Below are 22,919 nucleotides of genomic sequence, written 5' to 3' on the forward strand. Positions count from 1 at the left end.
TCACTTTTTACATTCAGATTATTTGATCTATGGGTCTAGAACACAGTTTTTTCCTCGTCAGCCCTACAAATGCCTCCTGTTCCTTCTTTGTCTATTAACATCACCAGTTGGATGAGCTGAAGTCGAGGGACAAGTACCTCGTGTTTTAATTTGAAGAGTGGTGCTAAATCTAGATGGCCTTGGGGCTGCCAGAGGGGAAGGAGAACATGCATCTGCCTTAAACGTGGAGGGGAGCAAATGAATCTCTGCAGTGAAAATCTATTTTATAATACTTGGCATTTATATAATACAAGTGTGAGGCATATTATTTCTGATGCTTTGACTGAATAGAAATTCAGCTTGTCCTTCCGTAGTTATGTGGGAGTGATACAGGCAACAACAGCAGTGTCTTGTCTGTCGTAATAGAAGTAAGCAGGTAGATTCAGAGGCAGAGCCCGCAATAACTATACTTTTATTTATAGAAACCCTTAATTCTAGATAAGGCATGGTACAAATTAAATTATTATAGACTACTCACAGCGTGAGACAGCATCACTTCTTACAGCCATCTTTTTTATAACCCTGCTTTATCTGAATATATTATTATTTCTGCTTGCACAGAATGCCAACAGTAAATGATTGAAGCCTGGACCATCCGCAGAATTTATTATCGAACCCAATTTCTCTAATTTCTAAAGCCTCTATTAAAGCAGTATCTGGTACCAGCCATAAAACTAAAGTTTGCCCTGAGTTTAGTACAAATGCAAATAAGTAGATACAGATGGTCAGTGGTGAATAGTTGCATATACTTAACTCTGCTCATGTGGAAGGAAAATAGCTATTTGGTATGTGGAATAAAGAGTCTCGCCAGGACTTATATTTGGATTTAATCCTGTTCTCTGATAGGCAGGTGTGTGTCTGTCTTGTAAAACCAACTATTGCTCTAGCAGATCTTACAGGATGTGAAGTGTCGCATGCCAATACAGTATGTCTCAAAATAAAGCTTTTAATGCAGAAAATGAGATTATGTGCTGCGTTGATGTGGTGACTGAAGCTACAGTAGTTTCAGGGCAACAAAAAAAATAGCTTCTGCTTATTCCTATGTTTAGTGTGATGAGTCATTAATAAGATACTAATTACAGTGATAAGAACAAAAAAAAAATCGGATTCCTTATTAAAAACGAGACTCAAATTCTGTTGTAGCAACTGCTTGACACCTCTTTGAAGCTGAATTCTGGGGAAGCATTGTCAATAAATGCTGTGTTTCTCAAACACTATCATTGCTCTTTACATAATCAAAAAGCAGGGACTGTGAAATACGTTAATCATAGTTGCAGAAAGAATACTGTACATTTGAATGACGAGAAGTTCGTTGCATAAACTGACAAAGGCATGCCATTCAATATTGTATCTGTGACTTAGGTTTAGTTTTGAGGAACAGAGGCATTAGTGCATGTGCAAGTAAAGGACGAGTAATGTGTCACTGGGTTAGTTCATCATTATTACCTTATTTGTCAGTGCACTGAAGGCTTGGTGGGAGTCCTACTGATTTCGTATAGAGAATAATTTAGCTGCCTCTAGAAACATGCAGGTGTAGAGAAGAGGGGCTGGAAGGGACCGCTGGTGGTCATGTCTAGTCCAACCCCTGCCTGAGGAAGGATTAGCCCTATCCAAACCATCCCATGCAAATCCATCATCTAACCTCTTAGCAAAACCCTGATGCAAAACAAGACATAACCCCCAGACCTGCCAGAAGTAAAAGACCCCAGCAGCCAATTTTAATTGCTCTGGACTTGGCCTGTTGGGCACATCTACGCATGAGATTAATGCGAGACAGTAAACTCCAGCCCGTATTGCACTGGAGTTTATTGCTCCTGGGCACTGCATTTACATGTGTGCCCGGGACTGCGATGTGTTGAACCAGGTTGGAGCAACCTCCTGCTGTGGCTGGCAAGGTTATTAAATCCCAGAAAGAGACCCACACCCCCTTACTACAGAGGAAGGCAAAGCCCCCAAAGTCCAATCTGACCGTGGGGTAAAATTCCTTCCTGACCCCAAATATGATGGGTCTGACCCTGAGTGCAGAGGCAAGACCCTCTAGCCAGGGACCTCTGCTAGTTTAGAGGCTACATCATCATTTCCAAAAACTACACACGCAGGCAACTTATTATAGAATTTGCTACTGATAACTTGTTGGTGATAAAGGTACAATAGGACTCAGCTGATTTAACATCCAGGTAGCTCACAACCTGCATAATGGGTGGGTGAATTAAAGATGATTCATCTGTTTGCTGTGGCTCTTATTTCAAAGGGCTAGGTGAGACTGCTGGGGACTTCACTGAGCAGAGACAGCTCCTTTTAAAACAAAAGCAACAGCGAGCAGCTGGAGCACCTCAGCAGTCCCACGCAGGTGTTTGCTGCAGCTCCGTATATCCCAGTTAATTTGTGGATGGGGCATTGTGAAATATCTGGGTCTGACTGTAGTGACCTGTCAGGCGCTGAGGTCTGCAGCATCTTGTAAATGCATTGCAGATGTAAGGGAGGCTCTTGTGTGAGTGGTCACATGAAGGTGATGATAGCTGTCTCCTGAAAAGTGGAGAAAATGGCTAATTACTGATAATGACTCACTCATAGATAATTAGTCATCATTTCCAATCCCCTTGCAGCGATGGATTTAACCCTGTTTTATTGTATTAGCCATGTTCCTGCTACTGAGATCCCTCGGTCTTGTTTCTGTGGATTACCGTTTGCTGGGTAGGTTTTGTCATAGTCAGGAACATTGATTTTTTTCTTTTTTTTCTTTTTTTCCTGCAGAGTAGGAAGACTTATTAACGCCTTTCTTGAAAGGCTTCTGTTTTCTCTTGTTGACACTGCAGAACTAAACAGTGCTACATTTCAGGCATCCAGTACAGTCTGTTCCTCTGACAGTATTCAGATAATTTTTTAGAGGGTAGGAATGTGAGGCCTCCTCCTAGAGCAGTGGTTCCCAGAGTTTATGGACCTAGGGCCTTTGTACATGCCACATCGTTTGCCCTTTTTTGCACTGAAACGCTGTGACTGTTTGCACAAGCGGGTTTTCCGGATGCTTTAAAATACTTTCTGGTTCGTTAAAGTAAAACTCCTGAGACGTAATTTAATTTGGCTAGCCACGAATTAGAGCATCGCATCGCATCGCATCCATGGATTCATTGTGTGCAAACATACAGGCACTCAAAGATGTGTAATGAGCCTCTTTGTCCACCAGATGGTGCTCACACTTTTTTTGTAGTTCACCCCTTTGAATTATTTCCACTTTTTTTTTTCCTTGCGCCATTTGCCGGCTCCGTGCTCCCACAGCTGCGTGGCAGGGCACGGGGTGGGAGACCAGGCTGGGGAGGGGAGCAGCGCTGGAACGTCCTGCTTTTCTGCGGTGCCGACCAGGGACCGGGCTTAATTCATTTGAAAACCAAGTGCATGCAAACACTGATGTGATGCTCCAAAATAAACAAGTTTAAATTTTATAAACCTATTTAATTGAATGAGGATTAAACCCTGTGGTGTGTACAGGTGCCCCTATAGACTACTTTCAACTCTCAATGTTTTTCTTATGGGTCATGACACACCCTTATCTTCAAACTTTTAATCAAAAAGGCAGAAGCAAGTTCAATCTGTGGACCAGCTACAGACCACTTACCGTAGATGGTTTCACAAACCATGGATGGAAACTCCTGCTCTAGAGGATTATGCTTTTGTGAGGGACGGAGCATCTTTTTCCCTTGAAGTTGCACAAAACTTCTCTTTCAGGCCGTCCTGATTTTGTGACCAGCAAGCCTGGATGAACATTCATTCCCTGGTGAAATGCTTATAATGGCATTGCTGGAGTAGGCAAAGCAGGCTTCTGCCTTAAATACCACCACGGATAGGAGATAAATGCTTTATCAGCAACCATTAGGCTTCCGTCCCCAAAAGTGGAACAGACGAGTGTTTCTTGAAATCTTATGTCATGGGATCTGCGGGAGAGCCTGCATAGACGAGCCATATTGCCCCGTGAACATAAGTGTTCAGTGCCACATCACTTTTGAGCAACCTAGTACCTTGCCTAGGATGGCATCTGTCCATAGGAACCATGTCCAAACACTGCTCCGGCTAACAAGGTGTTCACACAGCTCAGCTAGCACATGGGGTTTAAAAATCTTTGTTTTGAACCTGAATTTTATTGAATAAAATAAAATATGTCATGTATGGGAGCATTCCTGGGATGATTGGGGTAGGTAGTAAGTGGTGGCCAAGCTGTCTCGCGCTGTCATTTTTTCACTAGAAGAGTAAAGCTCCTAGCTAGTTGGGTTGGATGTCAGACATATACCTCTGTTCCTCTAAACGAGAGGAAGTCAAAGTTAGCTGACCTGTGTAGGATATCAAGCAAATATGCTGGTCGACCTGTGCAGACCGGCTAATTGAATCATTTGACAGGTTCATGGTGCAGCAGATAGAGACGAAGCCATCACTGTTGTTCGCTTGCAGCTTGATGCTCCGTCCGCCAACAATGAGCTGAGTTAAAATGCAGCCTCCTGTGTTTTGTCTTCCCTAGGTAGTCGACTGCGTTTCATCAGACTCTGTTTCTACGGCCAGCAGTTCCTGGGGGCCCAGCTCTGCTCTCAGTACCAAGCGCCGCGCACGGATGTTGAACAAGGGCATCCAAGCAGGTGAATTACTCAACTCCGCACTTCGCGTCTTCCGGCTTTTATTTCTTCAGTATCTTCATAGAGAATCACTTCAGAGTCTAAGACATATCTTTTGCTGGCATTAGGCACTTGCCTCCCATGCTTTCTACTTCCTGGATCTTTTCACAATAAGGTATTGCTTGGAGATCAGATTTAGGCATTTTCCTTCTGTTGGGTGGCTCCTGCTGTACCGGTACTCAATTTATTAGCTCATCTGTGAGTTGCGAACCCAGACTTGAAATCCACATTGGTACCAAAGAAGTGACTTCTCGGTCCTTCATATATCACTTTTCTCTTGTGAGAGTTGTGTAAAATTCTAGCAGATATTTAGCTATACACTAGTAACAAAACACCTTTTGTGAGCGTTTGCCACTTCAGCAGACTGGTCTGTGAGCTCACCATGTCTCGTGTCTCTCTCGGTAACGTTGGACATCTCTTGTCCATTGCTTAAGACATGATTTGACAGTCAACTGGTATAAATTTGGGTGTCTAGGCTTCTCCTTTTCTAGTGACAGTTTTCATTCCAATCAGTCTCTTAAATCGTCCCTGCTAAACTCTACTTGTGGGTAAGTAGTTTTGATGGACAAACCAAATATCTGGTTTTCATTATCCTGATTTTGGTGCAGGTGTGCAAGCAGACTTGGTGCGTGAGGTGGGAATTTTTGTAACGTTCTTTCATGGGTGCCTTATCCTTACACACATTTAAATATATTTTTACTTCTCCATTGCAAATGCTCTATTAACAAATGCAGTACGTGTGAAATTTAGCATTGGTAGAAAGTGCTGGACTGAAGGCTTTTTGTACTATTGTTAGCGGCAGTACAGTGTGCGCTGATCTGCTTCTGTGTATTGAATCGGATCCAGGGGTATTTCCAGCAGTCGTGGGAAGGGGAGTTCGTTCTACTGCCCCGTTCAGTCTTGACCTCTGCTGAGCATGTTAGCAACTTAGTTCCAGTTACTTTAGTGTTTTTGGCTCCCCAGGTGAACAGACACCAGAAATTTAATGGCACTTACATTATCATGTAGTAACATACCTTGATCACTATGAACTTGAACTGAAGGTTTGAAATGGTAATGCAAAAGGCTGAGTAAAAGAGACAGCCTCACGACTTAGCCTCTAGTCCACTGCACTCAATCGTTATGTTTAAGATTAAAATTTAAGTGGCAAAAAGCCAACAAAATCTGGTGCGTGTCGCACTATGAATTGCTAACCTCACCTTTTACAGGATAAAGGTGTTCATTTGGACGTCGTCCACCTTTCTTCTGGTCTGGTTCAATCCTACTCAACCTCTGGGTTCTGACAAAGTTAAGAGCACAGCGATATGCTTGCAAGCCATTTGCTTAGTTTGGTTTAAAGATGTGGGAAGGGTTTGTCTGCTCCATGCACGTCATCCGTGTACTCCAGGCTAATGTGCCTTGTTCTGTGTTTTGAGTTGCAGGAGACTTGGAGATTGTGAATAGTGCAACTAAGAAAAACACGCGAGATGTTGGTGTGACTTTCCCCACGCCGAGATCTGGCCAATCAAGGCCCCGGGAACCCTGGAGTAGTGCTGATGGTGTTTGCGGGGAGCCTGATGGGCCGGTTTCAGATCTTCAAATGCCACTAGGCAAGGCTAGGCAAAAGGGGCACACAAGCAGCCTGCTAATGGACAAGAAGACCAAAAGGAACAGGCCACAGCTACCACAAGGTCAGCCCCAAATATTGTAGGCTTGCTACTGGGAAAGCATATCTCATGCCAGGCAGTTTGCATCAGTGGTTCACAACGAGATCTCTAGATGGTCCCGTGAGCACAGTTCTGATTTTTTCCAGCAAGCGTTTACTTTCAGCATGCCAATATGCCAGAGCCTGATTAGGGGCAAATAACTCTGGTCAGCACAGTCAAATGTCGTCTTAATTAAAAACTTCTAAAGAATGTCTGCGAGTTGCATTTGAATTCCACAGGCTGTAAAACAGGATGACCGAGCACCAATTTGCATATTACGGTTTTGAAAGATGCAGAACATTTGCCCCTCAGAAACCTCTGTATAGCGCCATAGGATCTGTTGGGCACAAAGGAGCTTTAGAAATGTGGAATGATTATAAAAGGATGAATAGAAGGGCCCCGGTTCCATATTGATACGTTTCCACAAATGCTTCTGTGTTGATTGATAGTCATAATAACAGGACTGGAAGGGGCCTCTTGGGCTACTGAGTCCAGTCCCACATTTGTAGATAATTATCTCAAGAGCCCTAAAAATCATCTCCAGCCCCTCGCACAGAGCACAGCCACAAAACACATGATGAAAATAAAATCAGAAACACTCTACTATGTATTTTACACCTGAAAAAAATAGGAGAGACCAGACTTATTAAGTTAATATAGGACTTTCTGTTGCTTAGCAATGAAATCCATTTGAAACACACTGAGTCTTTCACACAAATAGCCTCGCTGAAGTCCATGAAAATACTGATATGAGTAATGGGGAGATGGGTAGGCCTCTGTTTTGTAGTGATATTGTTATACAGGGAACCCTAAAAGCAGGGGGAAAGTGGGAAGCTGTTCTCTTCTTTATATATATTTTCTTTTGACATTTTTTCTTTCTTCAGTAGGAGTTTCCTGGTTTGTTCCTGCTGAGGATTTAAAATCTGACTCGAGGAAGGAGAACAGATCCAGTTCCTTCTCTGGTCCTGGACCATCCTGGTTTGAACCCCTGGCCAACACAAAACCCTGGAGAGAGCCTCTCCGAGAGAAGAATTGGCAAGAGCGGCGAGGCAGCAGCCTAGTTCAACCCATAATCCCAGTAAGAGATGTTGAAAACAAGCCCCCACGGTCACTTGTGAAAATGACACTGCAGGTAAGAATGCCTCCCCACTTCAGGGCTTCTTACTTTTCCTCTACATTTTTGGGAAGAAGAGGAAATGATTTCCATGATTGTCATCTTCTCTCCAAACTTTTGCTCCTGATTTTCATCATCATCATCCCTTGGCTGCTGTAGGCAGTCACCAAGTATAAAGCTTACTGTGTCATAAAAGGATTGGATTATTTTGAACTATTTATGACACCTGTGGCTACGCATGCCAAGATCAACTCTCATGTGTCAGGTTTTCAGTCTCTTGCCTGCAGGGCTGGGAAGGTACGTAGCTCCCACAGTTGTAACCTACACTTCTTAATTGCTCCCCTGCAGCATTTTCATGGGTGCTGTGTAGTAAAGATGAAAATTGCATGCGACACACGTTCAACTTAGAATACTTTACTGTGTCATGGAAAATGAAGGAGATCTGGACACTCATAAAAGCAAATCCTATGTGCATATTCAAGGCCAGGTGTGATCATACTGAACACCTGCAAAAACACACCCATATAGCTGGGTTTTTGGTTGTAGCCATGTTGGTCTAAGGACACAGGCAGACAAGGTTCTTTGGGTAGATGCAATATTTTTTATTAGATCAACTGAGTAGTTGGCAAAACTGTTCTTTGCAAGCTTTCGAGCACAATCATCCTTCTTCAGGCATAGGAAGTTTCTGCTGTTCTGAGACTCCAAGTAATGAAAGAAGCTAAAAGTGTGACAGGATGTCAGTGAGAATGTAAATAGGTGGAAATTAGGAAAACAAAAGGTAGGGAAGGGAGGGAGAAAAAACGACGGGGGGGGGGGGAGCCAAAGATGGGTAAGGGAGACTCTACATTTGTAGATTTTCAAGGTAGAAAAGACGCCGTCTGTGAAAAAGTGAACTTACAAAACACCTTTCATAGATGAGCCTATGAACTGCACTTCATAAATTTACTGGATACAAAAAATCATGGACTCAGTACAGGAAGCATATTTAAACCTGAAAGCTTGCAAAGAAGAATTTTTCCAACTGTTTGAATTAGTCTAATAAAAGGTATCAGATTTACCCAAAGAACCTTGTCTGCCTATGGACTTAATATAGACATTGGATTTATGACACATTACAACCCGCCTGACATCTGATTCACCAGGTACCTGCCAGACCCTGACCTCTTCCACTTTTCTTCCCCCCCTTCCTCCTTCCCCATCCTTTTCTACCCTTTGTCTTCCTAATTTCCAGCTATTTACTTTTTTCACAGACAGCTTTTTTTTCTACCTTGAAAATCTACTTCTGTAGAGTCTCCCTTACTCACCTTTTGGATTTTTTTTTCCCCCCCTCTCCCTTTCCTGCTCTACCTTTTGTTTTCCTAATTTCTACCTATTTACATTCTCACTAACATCCCGTCACACTTTTAGCTTCTTTCATTCCTTGGAGTCTCAGAACAGCAGAGACTTCCTCTGCCTGATGAAGGGTGATTGCGCCTGAGAGATTGCAAAGAACGTTTTGCCAACTACCGAGTTGGTCTAATAAAAAATATCACATCTACCCATATAGTGGCATTTAAAAGTGGTGAGAGGTAGACAGACGATGATGTCAAAGGGTGGTGAGGTTCGTACTGAAAGGGTGTACCATAGCAAGAGCATAACTACCAGCTGTGACACTGAGTACTGGAAGGGTGGTTGGGGCTTGCACACCTTGCCCTTAGGATGAAGCTCAAGAAGGAGGTCTCTGTATTAATGCTGGAGTGATGTAGTAGCGGCGATGGTCCAGGAATTATGCTAGAAGCAAGGATTTTTTTTGTGGGTGGTATCTTTTATTGGAGCAACAGCATTGGGGGAGATTAGATTTAGACAAGTTTTCAAATGACAAACATTCTTCATCAAATCCGAGGAAAGAAGCAGGCACAGCTGTAATCTACAGTCAGGCCCTCAGATACTGCAGCACCTGCTTTGAGGAGCATACTCATGGCGCCCGTGTCGCCAACCTGAAATCTGCCTTTATACAAAAAGGACACTCCAGCAGAGAAATCGACCATATATCTTTGAAAGAGCCATTGAAATACCCCACGCTAACCTGCTACAACACAAAAAGAACCACCCCTGTGACTGCACACCCCCGGGGGTCACCTACTGCACCACGGCTGAACTGGTTAAAAGAGGGGTACTCAACCTTCGGCCCACGGAGCCATCACATTTGGGCTGCAGGGCTCCCCATGGGGTGGGGAATTTGGTGGTGGGAGAGTGGTGGCTATTAATACGGTCACCCTCCCCTCTGTCAAACTCCCAAACCCTGAGCCCTGCACTACTGGTCACAGCTGGGGTATGTCCCTATTTCCCCCCCCAACACACACATCTGGATTGGGGCCGGGCTGGACCATGTCCTCTGCCCTCTTCTCCCCATGCCTCTCTCAGGCCTGCTTGGGGGCTGGGCCATGGGGGCAAAGCCATGCCCTCTTTCCACTGTGGAACTGGGCCATGCCCCCTCCTCCCACAGGGCCGGGTTGGGGCCAGGCCATGCCCCTCTGTGGGTCAAGCCATGTCCCCTTTCCCCTCCAGGTTTAGGTTGTAGCTGGGCTGCTCCCCCTCTCCCTCTGCATGGCTGGATGGTGCCCATTGCACCAGCCCCAGTGCTGGATTGGGACCACTGGTGAGATCCAGCCCTTGGACAGGCAAAGCCCTGCCCATCCAGCCCACTGGGGAAAAAGGTAGGAGTTTCCATGGATCCTACGTATGCCTTTCCCCACAATGCAGAACATCTGATCCAGTGCACCCAGTACCCTCATGGTTGCTCTGTGGGTGAAACTAGATAGAAACTATGCACCAGAATGGAATCTCACAGAAAAAATACAAAGGACAGAGCCACAAAAGCACTGGTGGGAGCACGTTTTTCACAGCACAGCCTCTCCCTTTTGGACTTCGCTATCCTCATGCTCAAGGGAAGTTTACAAAACGCCGTGAAAAGGAGCTTTTGTCGGGAACAGAAACCCACAAGCTGGCTGGACACTAAGAACCAAGGACCGAACGCTGAAATTTGCTTTATACTGTAATCTGTCCGATTCCTGAAAGTCTACTTCATGCTACAGATGATAATAACAGTCTCTTTTGAAAGGTCTTGATCTTCCGCTAATCAAGCCAGCCTTTTACTGTTAATTGTTTGTCTGCTGCCCCTGGGAATTTCTCTCTTCTCCAGTTTTACAGCCCTTCACCCTGTTTTTAATCATTGCTGTGCCTTTCTTCTTTTCTCAGACCTGATGAGGAAGGCTTTGCATTCGAAAGCTTGTCAAAGCCTCTCCCTACTACGCATTTGAGCCAATAAAAAAAATCACCCATAAAAATCCCTCTCTTTGATCTAGATAAGACTTAGTAGCCTGAATGTAATTGGCCTGTTATTTGAAAGCTGCTTATTACCACTCACCTTGGTAACATGGGCATGAATATTATGAGACTCTATTTTACCTTTCCTTAGAAGCCAACAAAATGTGTATATGAACCACATATATATTTTTAAAAAGATGGCTATAATCAAGCTTAATGAGGGCGAGGTTATCAGTATCTTGTCCTGTGTGTGCAGCCTCCTGATCTTTACCCTACCCGTTTAAATTTACACGTACCTTCCTTTAGTTGCTCTTCTCCCCAGTCGGTTGGCTTTCCTCTTGTTTAATATATCAAAGTATAGAGCCTCCTGAGCTCTACCCAGCATTATAGATGCAGGTTTCTTTTGCATTGCAAGATTAACTCTTCCTTGAAAAGAACGTTTTCCCCACTTTATTAATAGGGATAGTTCCTCCCAGCCTTAGGAAGAGGTTCTGAAGCTACACGACACTTTGGTTTTCTACCCTCCTGTCTTAGGAAGCTCTCGTGTTGCACCGCCCTGATTTCATCTCTCGCTCTGGCGAGCGTGTGAAGCGTCTGAAGCTCATCATGGAAGAAAGGAAGATCCAGAGCGTGTTGCAGAATGAGCGCGAGGAACTGTTTAATCCCCCTGAGAAAAGGAAGGTCTATAAGAACGCTAGTTGCCTGCTCTCCAACAGAGGTACCTCCGACTTTTGCCTTTGCATGGTCTCTAGGAAGTAATGACTGTCATCATTTTGCCTGCAGAACGTTGTTGTAAACGTGCATTTTTTCTGACGGAAATATTGAACGTCATTATTAAAACGAATAGCTTCGTATAAAATTATAGATGAATGAGGTTATTACAATTGGAAAGTTCTCTAAGGGAGAGGCTCATTCACTGTTTTTATGGAAGCTTGAGAGTTTTCTTTTTTGCTCAGACTTTCTCTTTTCCATTTAGACTTCCAGGTTAGACAGGAAAGGAGGACTATTCCAAAGGGAGAAATGGTCCAAAGATCCAAACGGTAAGTCTGAAAGAGACTTGTTTCGAACAGCACTGGTTCCCGTATCTGACAAAAGTTCCCGTATAGACTTCAAAACAGCTGGAAGCATCCCTCGTGCCCAAGTCTTCGTTTGCCGGAACAATATACCTATCCCTATTCACATCACCGATCTGAATGGGGATAGGTATATTGTTCTGGCAAATGAAGACTTGGGCTTGAGGGATTTTTCCAGCTGTTTTCAAGCCTATATGGGAACTTTTGTCAAAGGGAGAAACTCTGAACATACCTGGCCATAGTTACGTTTCCATGGGTTTTTTTAATTGTCAGATTGAATGCGTCACTCCTATGTCCACAGTCCAAACACTGCAGCCAAGTGCCTGAGCTCTACCTCTGTAACTGTTCAGAAATGGACATTTTTGGCAAGTAACTAGCTTGGCTCCATTGTCTAAAATGAACAAAAGTAATAAAATAACTGAGCAGCATAAATAGCACATCAGTTAAAGATCTTACAACTGAGTTTTGAAATGATGGAGGAGGAAAAAAGTGAGAGTAGATGGGTGATTTGGTGGGGCATGATTTCTCTTTTTCAGAAAGAGGTTAAGTTCCTGTGCTTGTCCCAAAAATATCCCAGGATTGGCATTTATACACATCACCCTTCTAATCAGGGTTGAGTGAACTGCTGGGTGCAGTGCTGCTCCTCTGCCATTGATTCAGTGGTATAACTGTACAGATGTATGTCATGATATCCCAGGATAAGTTGTTACTACCTAATATCTGGGAAACTTTAGGATTTATCCCAGGACAATGGATGTGAACATCTGTACTTTTATCCTGGGATAATCCTGAGATAAATACAACATCTGTTTGCCACCTTCATCTCTAAAATGGCATTTTATTCCATCTTCTGTTTGACTTTAGCCCAACGCGGCTAACCACCACTGTCTACATTACATTGAGGAAACCAGTCCCAAATCAGTATCATTCCCTTGATCTGTGCATTTAGCTGGTATATCTTCATAAACTTGAAGTTTGCAACACATAGGGCACATCTACACAAAACGCTATGGCGCAGTAGCAACAAGCTGCTATGCCGTAGCTCGTTGCTACAGTGCCATAGCGTTGGCGGTCATGAACCATGACGGTGATGCTACTGTGCAGTAGTAATGAGGCTACTGTGCAGCAGCATCTAAAAATAAATGTGTGACAACAGGACTGTGCAGTAATGCTGGTTACTGCGCAGTTATTTAGTACGTGGTTAAGCAAGTCCTAAATGACTGCACAGTCAGCCACTCGGGTAGATGCGGCCATGAAGTCCTACTTTGGTATGGGTTATTCACCTAGTCCCAGCCCCTTTGGCTTTTGTTCTTATTGACATTTTTTAGCTCAGTCTGCATGCCTGCTTTTCATCTTTATTGAAGATGAATAGTCATTTACCACTAATATCCTTCTTAAAATATGCCCATATAAATATGTACAAAAAATGGGGTGAGTTTATTTTGTGAATTGTTTTTGGAAGGAGAATATTATTCTGTTTCTCCGTCTAACATGGTGAATTGAATGAAAATATAACTGTAGAAGAGTGTTTTGCTTCTTTGAATCATAGCAAATTAGGGTGGAAGGGACCTTAGGAGGTCACATTTAGTCTAACCCCCTGCTCCAAGCAGGACCAGCCCCAACTACATCCTAGTCGAGGTTTTTAAGGCCTGCCTCAACAAAGTCTCCAAGGATGGAGACTCCACAGCCTCTTTGGATAACCTGTTCCAGTACTTTACTATCCTCCTGGTGAGAGTTTTTCCTAATATCCAACCTTAACTTCCCTTGCTGCAACTTGAGCCCATTGCTCCTTGTCCTGCCATCTGCCCCCACTGAGAACAGCCCAGCTCCATCCTCTTTGCAGCCCCCCTGCAGGGAGATGAAGGCTGCTATTCAATTCTCCTCAGTCTTCTCTTCTGCAGACTAAATCAGCCCATTTCCTCAGCCTTTCCTCACCAGTCCTGTCCCCAGCCCCACAACCATTTTCATTGCCCTCAAATGGACTCTCTCCAATGTGTCCACATCCTTTCTGCAGTGGAGGGTTGGGGGACACAGGACTCCAGATGTGGCCTCTCTAGTGCCAAATAGAGGGGAAGAATCACTGCCCTCCATCTGCTGGCAACACTCCTGCCAATGCAGCCCAGGATGCCGGTAGCTTTCTTCGCGATAAGGGCACACTGCTGGCTCATTTTCAGTTTGAGTCCTTGTCCCAACTTTCCTACTTTAAATGGCTCCCTTTAGGGGTGAGCTGGTGACCTAATAACGAACAGTGTGTGACTTTTTAAAAGTTAATAGGAGCCATTTCTCACCGTCCTTAACTGGAAGAGCCCCACCATATAGCACACGGGCTCTGAGAGTGGCGGTGGGGATAGTAAAATGAAAGACCCTCTGAGGGGGGGTTTTTGCCACCATCCAATCGTTTGTTCCTAAGTCTGAAGAGAAGCTGATGACAGTCTCAAAGGAGACCTCACTTGAACTTCAGTAATAGGCTCCAATAAGAATATCATCATTGAAGCGTATTGAACTTGAGCACAATTTCGAGTGATATGCCATGCACTGTCTTGCACCGGAAAGCATCAAATAGTAACTTTTTTTTCCCCTATCAAATGTTAAATTTAGAAAATGCATCTTAAAAGGTCAATGCTCCTGTTTGTCCTGAAACTAGGCCTGGGCACTAGTGACTGGGTATACAGTCAGACATGGAGGACTTCAGGTATAGGAGAGCTGGCGCTTGTAAACGAGCAGTGCTGTATAAGCTCCGTATGCAGCTCTGCTATTTCCCTTCAGTTTTCACCTGCAGCGCCCATGTTCCTACAGTTCTGGACCTCTCCTCAGCAAACCCTGCTGACTGTATTCTTACAGTTGCATTTTGTCATGATTTTGCATGATTTTACATGGTTAATGGGTGCAGCATTGGCCTAGCTCTTCCGCTGTTAAACTCCCCTAAGGCCCTTCCTTCAGTGGAAGTGAAGCAGGCCAGCACTGCAGGTTATTGAAAGTCCCACCCAAGTTGATGTGGATCAAAGCACCCAGGGACTGCAGGGGTAAGACCCATTTGTTAACCCTTGCACCACCCGACACCTTCCCACTAGGCTTAACAGAAGTAAAATAAGTATCGAAATATTGTTGCTTTTGTCTTCCCTGTAGAGGTAATGCGAATAATGACGTTTTTAGGAAAGGTGGGCTTCTAGGAGCAGCCACAGACAGAGTAGGAAAACAGGGACAGAAGAGAAGGTATGTCCACGAGAAGGTAATAAATAGCCAAGAGCTCTAGGTCCTGTTTTAATTTGCACCTGCATCTGCCTATTCCCACCAGAACCGGTCTCTCAGGGTGTGTTTGCACTAGAATTTCTCTTGAATGAACTGATTGCTGATTCTGCTGCATTCCTGATGCATTGGTATGAGGGTAATCTTGAATCTCGTAGGCTTGGCCCTAGAGTGTATCATGGGAATCAGCTCAGCGCTGATTGGACTAGGAGTGGCGGAGATAACACAAGTGTGATTTAAAGCTGGAAGAGCCTGCTTTAAATTACACCAGTCACCTCCACCACTTCTCCACCCAATAACGTGCCGCTTGTATTTTTGACATATTTCCTGAATATCAAATCAGTGCAAAGCTTTGCCCATTCGTCCATTCTCTCGCTATCGTATGGTACCTTTTTATGTTTCTGCTGAAATGAGCAGACTTCCACGGGAGATGCATCTGCTCATGCCCAGCTCTGCGGCTCTGTACGTGTTTTCTTTCCAAAACAATCCGATGAAGCCCTTTCAAATGAACCAGATGAAGGGAAAATTTGCTTCCAGTTCCCCCTATGGCAGTACATGGATGATGTGATTTAAATCCGTTGTACAAACACACATGCTTTTTCGGTGTAGCATTGAGCAGAAACTTGCTGCAAGCACAGTGGTGGGGGTGTGTGTGTGTGTGTGTGTGGAAAGGAGTCTGTCTGGTTTTAAGTATCAGATTTCTGGTACTTGAGAATAAGGCTGATTGACAGTTCCCATAAAGCCTCTTATTACTGGAGCCAAGTAGCTCTTGGTATCCACTGCTGTAAAATCAGCAGAACCTTGTAGTCTTAAGGCAAGCACAAAGTCTTAAAGCAAGCACAAGCGCTGTATCTACCCTGGGGAGTACAAGGTGAACACAGCTGCTGTGGCTTTCAAAGAAGAGGATGCAGTGTTTTTACCCTCTGCAGATGGGCAGCGTGTAGGATGGAGACCAGGATCTTGGCCCCTCTGAAGCAGGGGCAGCCTCACCAGGCCTAAAGAATCCTAATCCTCATGTTTCCCGAGTTCATGGTTTCCCATTGCTTCTAGTCCTGGTGCGGGGTGGTTAAATGTCAGGAGGAGAAAAAAATGCTGGCCCTAGAGATCAGGGCTGTCAAATATATGGCTTGTAGACTAGATCCAGTCCATGGAGCTGGCCTGCTGGGCTACTGGCAGGCTATCAGCAGTTGCAGGGAAGGGTCCCGGTTGCCCTCCAGCTGCTTCATCCGTCACCAGTGTTGCATCCCTTCTCCCCAGCTGCCACCCCCTGCCGTGTGCCCCATACTGGAGCCGGCTCTGGCACGGGGTGGGCAGCAGAGACTGAAGCTGCTGCCACGTGTCCCAGGTCAGAGCCAGAGCTGCTGCCATCACCACTGCTTCATGCCCCACAAGGAGCCCTGTGGTCCAGGTTTTGCCCGGGGCACAAGGTGACTTTGACACCTCTGCCCTGGATCCTCAGTTATAAAAGACAGGTCTGCCAGATCAGGCACCATGTGTGTGTCTCCCCACAGAAGTACCTGGTGTGTAGAGGTGACCCTAATATTTGGCACCCTAATATTTGGCTCCAGCTGCAGCACTTGGAGCCAGGCAGCAATTTTGTTCCCTGAAATACAGCTGTTAGGGGGCAATACTTTCATGTGGGATGTGGGAACTTTAGTACCACGGCTGGCGATGGTGCCATGCCTGACAGTAATATGTCCCTTTCTTATGATTGGCCAGAAACCTTTAAAAACAAAACAGAACATGAAGGCAAAGATCAGGGGATTTTTTTTTCTTTTAACAAGTTTTTTCCCCCCCCCCAAGTCACCCTTTGGTCTTTTATATTTACATTAAGGATCTATGAGCAGCTGCCAGAGGTGCGGAAGAGGCGAGAAGAAGAGAAAAGAAAATCGGAATATAATTCATACCGGCTGAAAGCACAGCTTTACAAAATGGTAGGTGTTTTGTCTTGAGAACCGGCCCCCCTCCGAACACCAAGTTAGCCTGGAATAGATAAGGTCAAATACTTGGGGTCAAATCCTGGTTTGTGGATATGTGCATATTTTCTACAAGGCGCATCTCTGCAAGCGTGGATTGCTATGCAGAAATGTGCACGTGCACATGTGTGTATGAGTATGCACAGACACGCCACTTTAAACCTTGATGGAGTGACTCGGACTAGCCATGCATGCAACATATATAAAATCCCCCCACAAACAACAGACTAACCTCTGTTCTTTGCTTCTCCTTCCCACCCCACCAAACCATTCCTTCATCTGAATAACAGGGCAAAATGGTCCCAAATAAGCAAACATGCCTAGAAAGGCCTTGCCCAATGCCCTCAAAATAAAACAAAGAACGAGGCGAGTGTATCAAAGAGGGTGATTCACAGAGGCTCTTCTTGACTTCTGGTGTTTTCATAGCTTGGACCGACCAGAGCTAAACACGAGCATTTGGTATTTGCCGTTAGATTTGCAAAGCACATTTAATAAGTCTGAAATCACGGTCCTCAGTCCTCCTTTTGCTTTGGGCTTGGGAGGATTTGAAAAAAAAATGCTGACTTATTAACTCTGTAAAACTGAACTTTATATTCATTTAGCTGGCAAGTTGGCCAGTGCCGGTATGCTCAAGATTAATACTCTTAAACCTCTTGAGTGGATTAGCGGTGACCTAGTGGCTGCTATAGAAAAGACGCATGGTACAGGTTTCCCTAGAGGAATAATGATGTGGACGAGGTACCTTTTCCCTGCCATATGCAGCTGTCTTGCTATTCCATTGCTAGTAATATTTCTTCCAAACCGAGATTGCCCAGTGTATTAAGAATTGCACAGTGATTTGGGGGAGTAGACCAATATGTGCTCGGAGACTAGTGTTTGCTGGTGCTGGCATGTTAAATTGTGACTTCAATGGATTAAGTGGAAAGAATTTTTTCCTTGTCATGAGATCTAGTGATATATTGCAAAAGGACTGCAATTTATATACAGGGCGGAGTGACCTGATTTTACAATATCTTTATACCATAGAATAGGTCTATTAATCCCCTTCATAAATGTATCTCCAGGACTGGCAGTGTATCATTTTTATGAGATCAGTATTATAGGCACTCATATATTTAGAGCTCGCATTGTGACTTAATAAATATTAGAAATTGCTTTTGACCTTTTCAACTCAAAGTTCTAAGCTTTCTTTTTTTTTAGATTGAAACTGGCTTCCTACTTCCCTAACTGATCCGCACCCGATTAAAATATAGCATAAGGACCCACGGTACAGCTGGCCGATCCTTAGGATATAGACCATGTATCCAAACTGAACTTGTTTCCATACTTTAAAAAGTCCCATGTTGCTTTTAGTGTCGTGGGACGTCCCAGCCAAGCAGTAACAGCAGGGTGTGTGTCTTCTGGGAACAACTGAAGTCAGTGTCTGAAAGGATGGATTTGTAAACCATTGTAACCACCCTGAATCCCCTTTTAAACTGGTTCCAGAGGCACATTGCTAAAATTACCAGACTGGCCCAAGCAAGTGCAGTGCGGAGTAACAGTCCAAGCAAATGGTTGCATTTTTTTCTTTTTATACATGTCCATGTGCACTGTTGAATATAAACTACAGCTAGGTTGTAGACTGTCAGGGAATTCTCCCAGGCATTGAGGCTGAAGGAGCACAATCAGCTGGAGGCACAAGGAAGTGGTGAATGGCATCCAAATAAAACTTTTTAAATTTGCAAGCGTCCTTGTTTTGAGAGGAGGGTGATTCACTGCAAGAAAGACTGTTCCCTTTTGTTTTTCTCTCTGACGGAGTAGGATAGCTATAGACTGAATTGCTTAGCTGTCGATGTGAGCAGGCTGTTGACGGCATCAGTTTATAAAGAGATCTAACTGCGCATAATTCCCCCCCCCTTTAAGTCCATGGAGTGGCTCTGAAATGGCAACGATAGCTGGGATAACAGAACTCAAGCAATTTTTTAATTTCAGCAAGACCTGGAAGTTGAGCTAAGAACTAGTATATCTACATTATTATAGTATTATTAGTGAATTATTGAAAATAAGCTATAGCTCTAATTATACACCCTTCAGTATTACAGTAAGGCTTAATAGGCCCAAATGAGATCAGAATTGAATGATATGCCAGACTAGTGAAATGGTCTCTGCTTCAAACGGTTTACTGTTACCAGACCTAATATTAGACTTTAAGTAGCGTCATTGAATTCTTACGTGCTTGAACTTGACTAGTGTGTTTTCTGAAGACAGCAATTTGCAATGTCAAGTAGAAGACAAAGAACAACAGAAAAGCTCTGCCTAAGCCAAGACGCAGGGACAGCACACGCAGCTTAGCCTAACTTCAAATGCAACATAAACCAAAAAGACCATGGAAAGCCTTGTATAGATTTCATAGACATTTGGGCTGGAAGGGACCTTGGGAGATCGAGTCCAGCCCCCCGCTCACAGGGCAGGAAGTCAGCTGGGGTCATAGGATCCCAGCTGACTCAGGATCTTATGTATTCAGAGGACAGAGTGTCTCCTTGCAGCCAGATATACAGAAAGTCCTTCTGGGGGGATCTGCAGGTCTTCCTATGGTGGTGAGGATGGTCCCCCAGGCCTCATCTGTGCCTGGGTTTTTTTGGGCGAATCTGCACCACCTCCTTCCCCTTGGGTGTGTTGACGGTAGCTTGCTTTTCACACCCCAACTTATCGCACACCCCTCAAGACTCTCATGTGTTCAGTGTCTCTGCCTCTTCTTGGGTATTCCAGTCTCTTGCCCCTTGCAGGTTTTACTTTGAAATGTAAATGTGGCTCCTTGCTTTTTTAGGCCACACAAGCCACTTGAAGCAGTCTTGCTATCTGAGGTCTGTCACTTAGCTCCAGAATCAGTGAAAAGGCCCACACTTTTGATGACTGTGTCAGGTCTTTGCCAATATTACAGTCTAACTAGACAAAAAGTGAGAGAGGAATTGGGCGAAGTGACTTACCCCGGGTCACACGGCAGGTCATCAGCAGAGTCGGAGCGCAGGTCTCCTGACTCCCCATCTGACACCCCACCCTCTGGACCACGTGATCCAGAGACCTCTTTGTCCGTGTCCTCCTAGCTCACTTTGCTGTGCCTCTGGTGCCATGCCTGTCACCCCCACTGAGAAGAGCCATAAATGCATTTTTATAACTGAAACTAAGGTTACAGCTCCATTACTGTTGTAATAATGTGGCTGGGGCCATGCTGGTTGCTTGCTGCTGTTTTCTTCACGGCACAGAAGTGGAGCACCTGAGAAGGGTGCAGTTTTGCAGCAATGATTAAATGCCTTTGTGTTGCTTTTCCTTATGCCCTTTGGGGGACCCTCTCCAGAATTGCTCTTAATGTCCCGTTTACAACCCCGCCTTGAGGTTGCTTTACCTTCTGCTGAGGTGGGCCGGATATACCTAGATCTAAAAGAGTGGTGCTGATGGCATACCGTGACCTAGCAGTATGAGTCATTTGCCACCTCTACAAGGCGTTGAGGAGCTACTGGCCAGCTCTGATAACCACCACTTTCCTGTAGGATGTTTAATTGGTACCAAGTCTTTAAATGCATGCATGCTGTACGTGTGCAAGCATATGTGTGCAGCCTTTGCTGAAGCATCACTTAGAGGTTAAAGTGCCTCACCAATCTTGAAAGCACACTAGACAGAATGACACACTGCTCCAAGCACACCTTGCTGGAGTAATTCAAGAGGAAAAGACATACTGGTCTCTAAAAATACATTTGCAGCTTCATGATTTTGGTGTAAGCCGTGATGTTGAGCCCATGACAGGCACAAAAGTATTTCGCTCTGAGCAACCTTATATATTCCGGGCCTGAATGGTAAACTTGGAGCAATGTAGACTAGCAGTCCATGACCAAGCTGTAATTAATATTTGAGGGGTGTCATTACCCATCTACCTACCAGAGAGAAATATCAGGGCTGCTAAACCTGAGCCTTTGTGATACGACCCCACTGTGCACACATATGGAAGAAGACTGTATGCAAGAAGCTGACTGTGTTCTGCAAAGAGTGTCTGTGGGAAGCTGTACACAATATACTTGTGCATTCACCGGTTTAAAATCCATAGATAATGTGTTGTAGGCTGGGCAGGGAGCCCAGCCTATCACGGTTGTTTTATATTTCCTGTTTTAAGACCCTATTTTTAATTGCTTGCAACTTTTTCAGACTTGAGCCACTTAGTCTGAAACTTTCCAAGTGGGGTTTCTGCCATTTTTGCCATTGGTTGCACACTGTTTTTGCAAAATTCAGCCAGAACAGTGAAATTACTTTCAAGGACAAGACTACAGAAAAATTAGCCGGCTTGCCCATGGTAGAGTGTACTCATCACTTGTTTGACCAGCTCTAGCACCCTTTGTTTTGGACGGGAACTTGACATTTGACAAAGGATACCCATTGTGCAAGGCCAGGTACAGACGTTACATTTGTACCAGTATAAGTGATTGGAAACCGGTCTATACCCGTAACAGACCAGAAGTTCAGCACACACAGACTGGTTTAAAAATGGCAGAAGATTTGCTCCCCCGCAGCAAAGAGCAAACGTGTGATCTGTTTGCTACTAATCTAAACCATGCCGTGTACAGAAAACCACGTGACTTGGATCAGTTCTGCCTCAGGCTTTTTCAAAGTCTGTCCCTAGCCTAAGCGATCTGTCTTTGCCGTCCCCATAAACTACCCCGATTTGGCCGAGGTATAATCCCTTGAAAACTATGGATTGCACAATGTTAGTAGAGATTTAGGTTTTTACAAGCTAAATTTCCTGATTCTGCCCACACTGTGCACGCTGTTCCCCAGGGCTGAGCGGGAGTTTCCTTGCAGTTGCAGCAAGCTGTAGCAGAGCCACGGGTGTGGATCCTCTCTTCTGTGCTCTTAATGACCTCCCTATTGGACCCAGGTATGTGGAGGAGAAAGCTGCTTGATTTGAATGCAGAGGGGTCAAGAGCTGGACTGGTCGGGGAGTTCGGGAGGTGTAGATTAGGACAAGAAGCCTTGGGAAAGAACTGGAGTCTGGGGGTGGCAGTAAACTGGGAGGATAGTTGAACAAGGGACTCCAGGTTACTTGTGTGGTCGTCCTTTGGTCTCCATGCACACATGCATTACGACCGCGCACAGTTTTGTCCACAGGATCACTGGCCGCATTTTGGTGCACGAGGCAGACCTGCTCTGGGGATTACACAAGGTCATGTAGAGAAGCAAACCCATTACCACCTCGGCTTCATTTGCTCAGGCTACCCCCAAGACGTGCAGCGCGGGGGCCGCGACTGGTTTGGCGTGTGGCCCCCAGCCGCTCAGAAGTTAGATCTGCTTTATAATGGGAAGTACCCGGACATATCTGTGTCTCGAGTTAGTGTGCGTTTGACCTTAGTCCCCCTCTACTTCAGCTCTCTCTCTGTAAAATGGGGGCAGTGCTTTCTCGTCTCTCCAGTAACCTAACGAATCTTCCCGGCACAATCACGAGAGGGGCCGTAGAAAAACCCACGTGGAAAGTATTAAATTTGTCATCGGAGCAGGGTTTGAATAGGGTACAGTGAAGACGAAACCAGGCACGGTGATCGCTGAAGAGGATGTGCTGCTTCTTTAATCAGCTCTGTACCCTGAATGAAGCAGAGAACTTGTATTTTTTTAAAGAAGATTTGATTAAACGACTGAGAACCATATCATAATGCATTTTGCTGGAGGGGCAAAATCTGCATCCCAGCATTTCCTGACGTTGAAAGCTTGACTTTGTAATCTTCATGTTGTTTTCATGTAAGCTTTGTGTGTGTGCACTGCATATAAAGCCTGCATTTTTAGCCCAAATATTTGCATTCTGC

General features: G+C 44.7%; 1 protein-coding gene across 4 annotated transcripts in view; it reads left to right on the forward strand.

Moving 5' to 3' along the window:
* ALMS1 (ALMS1 centrosome and basal body associated protein) overlaps positions 1 to 22,919 on the forward strand; it is a 114,281-nt gene that overhangs the window by 85,362 nt on the left and 6,000 nt on the right. For 2 of the 4 annotated variants that reach the window (XR_009459664.1, XM_019495663.2), the window contains 7 exons: positions 4,547 to 4,661; positions 6,119 to 6,367; positions 7,267 to 7,514; positions 11,337 to 11,520; positions 11,779 to 11,842; positions 15,002 to 15,088; positions 16,956 to 17,055. Coding sequence is in view for 1 of the 4 variants with exons in the window: in XM_019495663.2 (XP_019351208.2) it covers positions 4,547 to 4,661; positions 6,119 to 6,367; positions 7,267 to 7,514; positions 11,337 to 11,520; positions 11,779 to 11,842; positions 15,002 to 15,088; positions 16,956 to 17,055 (1,047 nt within the window). In the remaining 3 variants the exon portion in view is untranslated. Of the gene's footprint in view, positions 1 to 4,546; positions 4,662 to 6,118; positions 6,368 to 7,266; positions 7,515 to 11,336; positions 11,521 to 11,778; positions 11,843 to 15,001; positions 15,089 to 16,955; positions 17,056 to 21,900; positions 22,001 to 22,919 lie in introns of all 4 variants that reach the window. The other 2 variants (XR_002092815.2, XR_009459663.1) reach the window with 2 other exon arrangements.

This window comes from Alligator mississippiensis, chromosome 2 (genome assembly GCF_030867095.1).
Source record: "Alligator mississippiensis isolate rAllMis1 chromosome 2, rAllMis1, whole genome shotgun sequence".
In the NCBI taxonomy this organism is placed as follows: domain Eukaryota; kingdom Metazoa; phylum Chordata; order Crocodylia; family Alligatoridae; genus Alligator; species Alligator mississippiensis.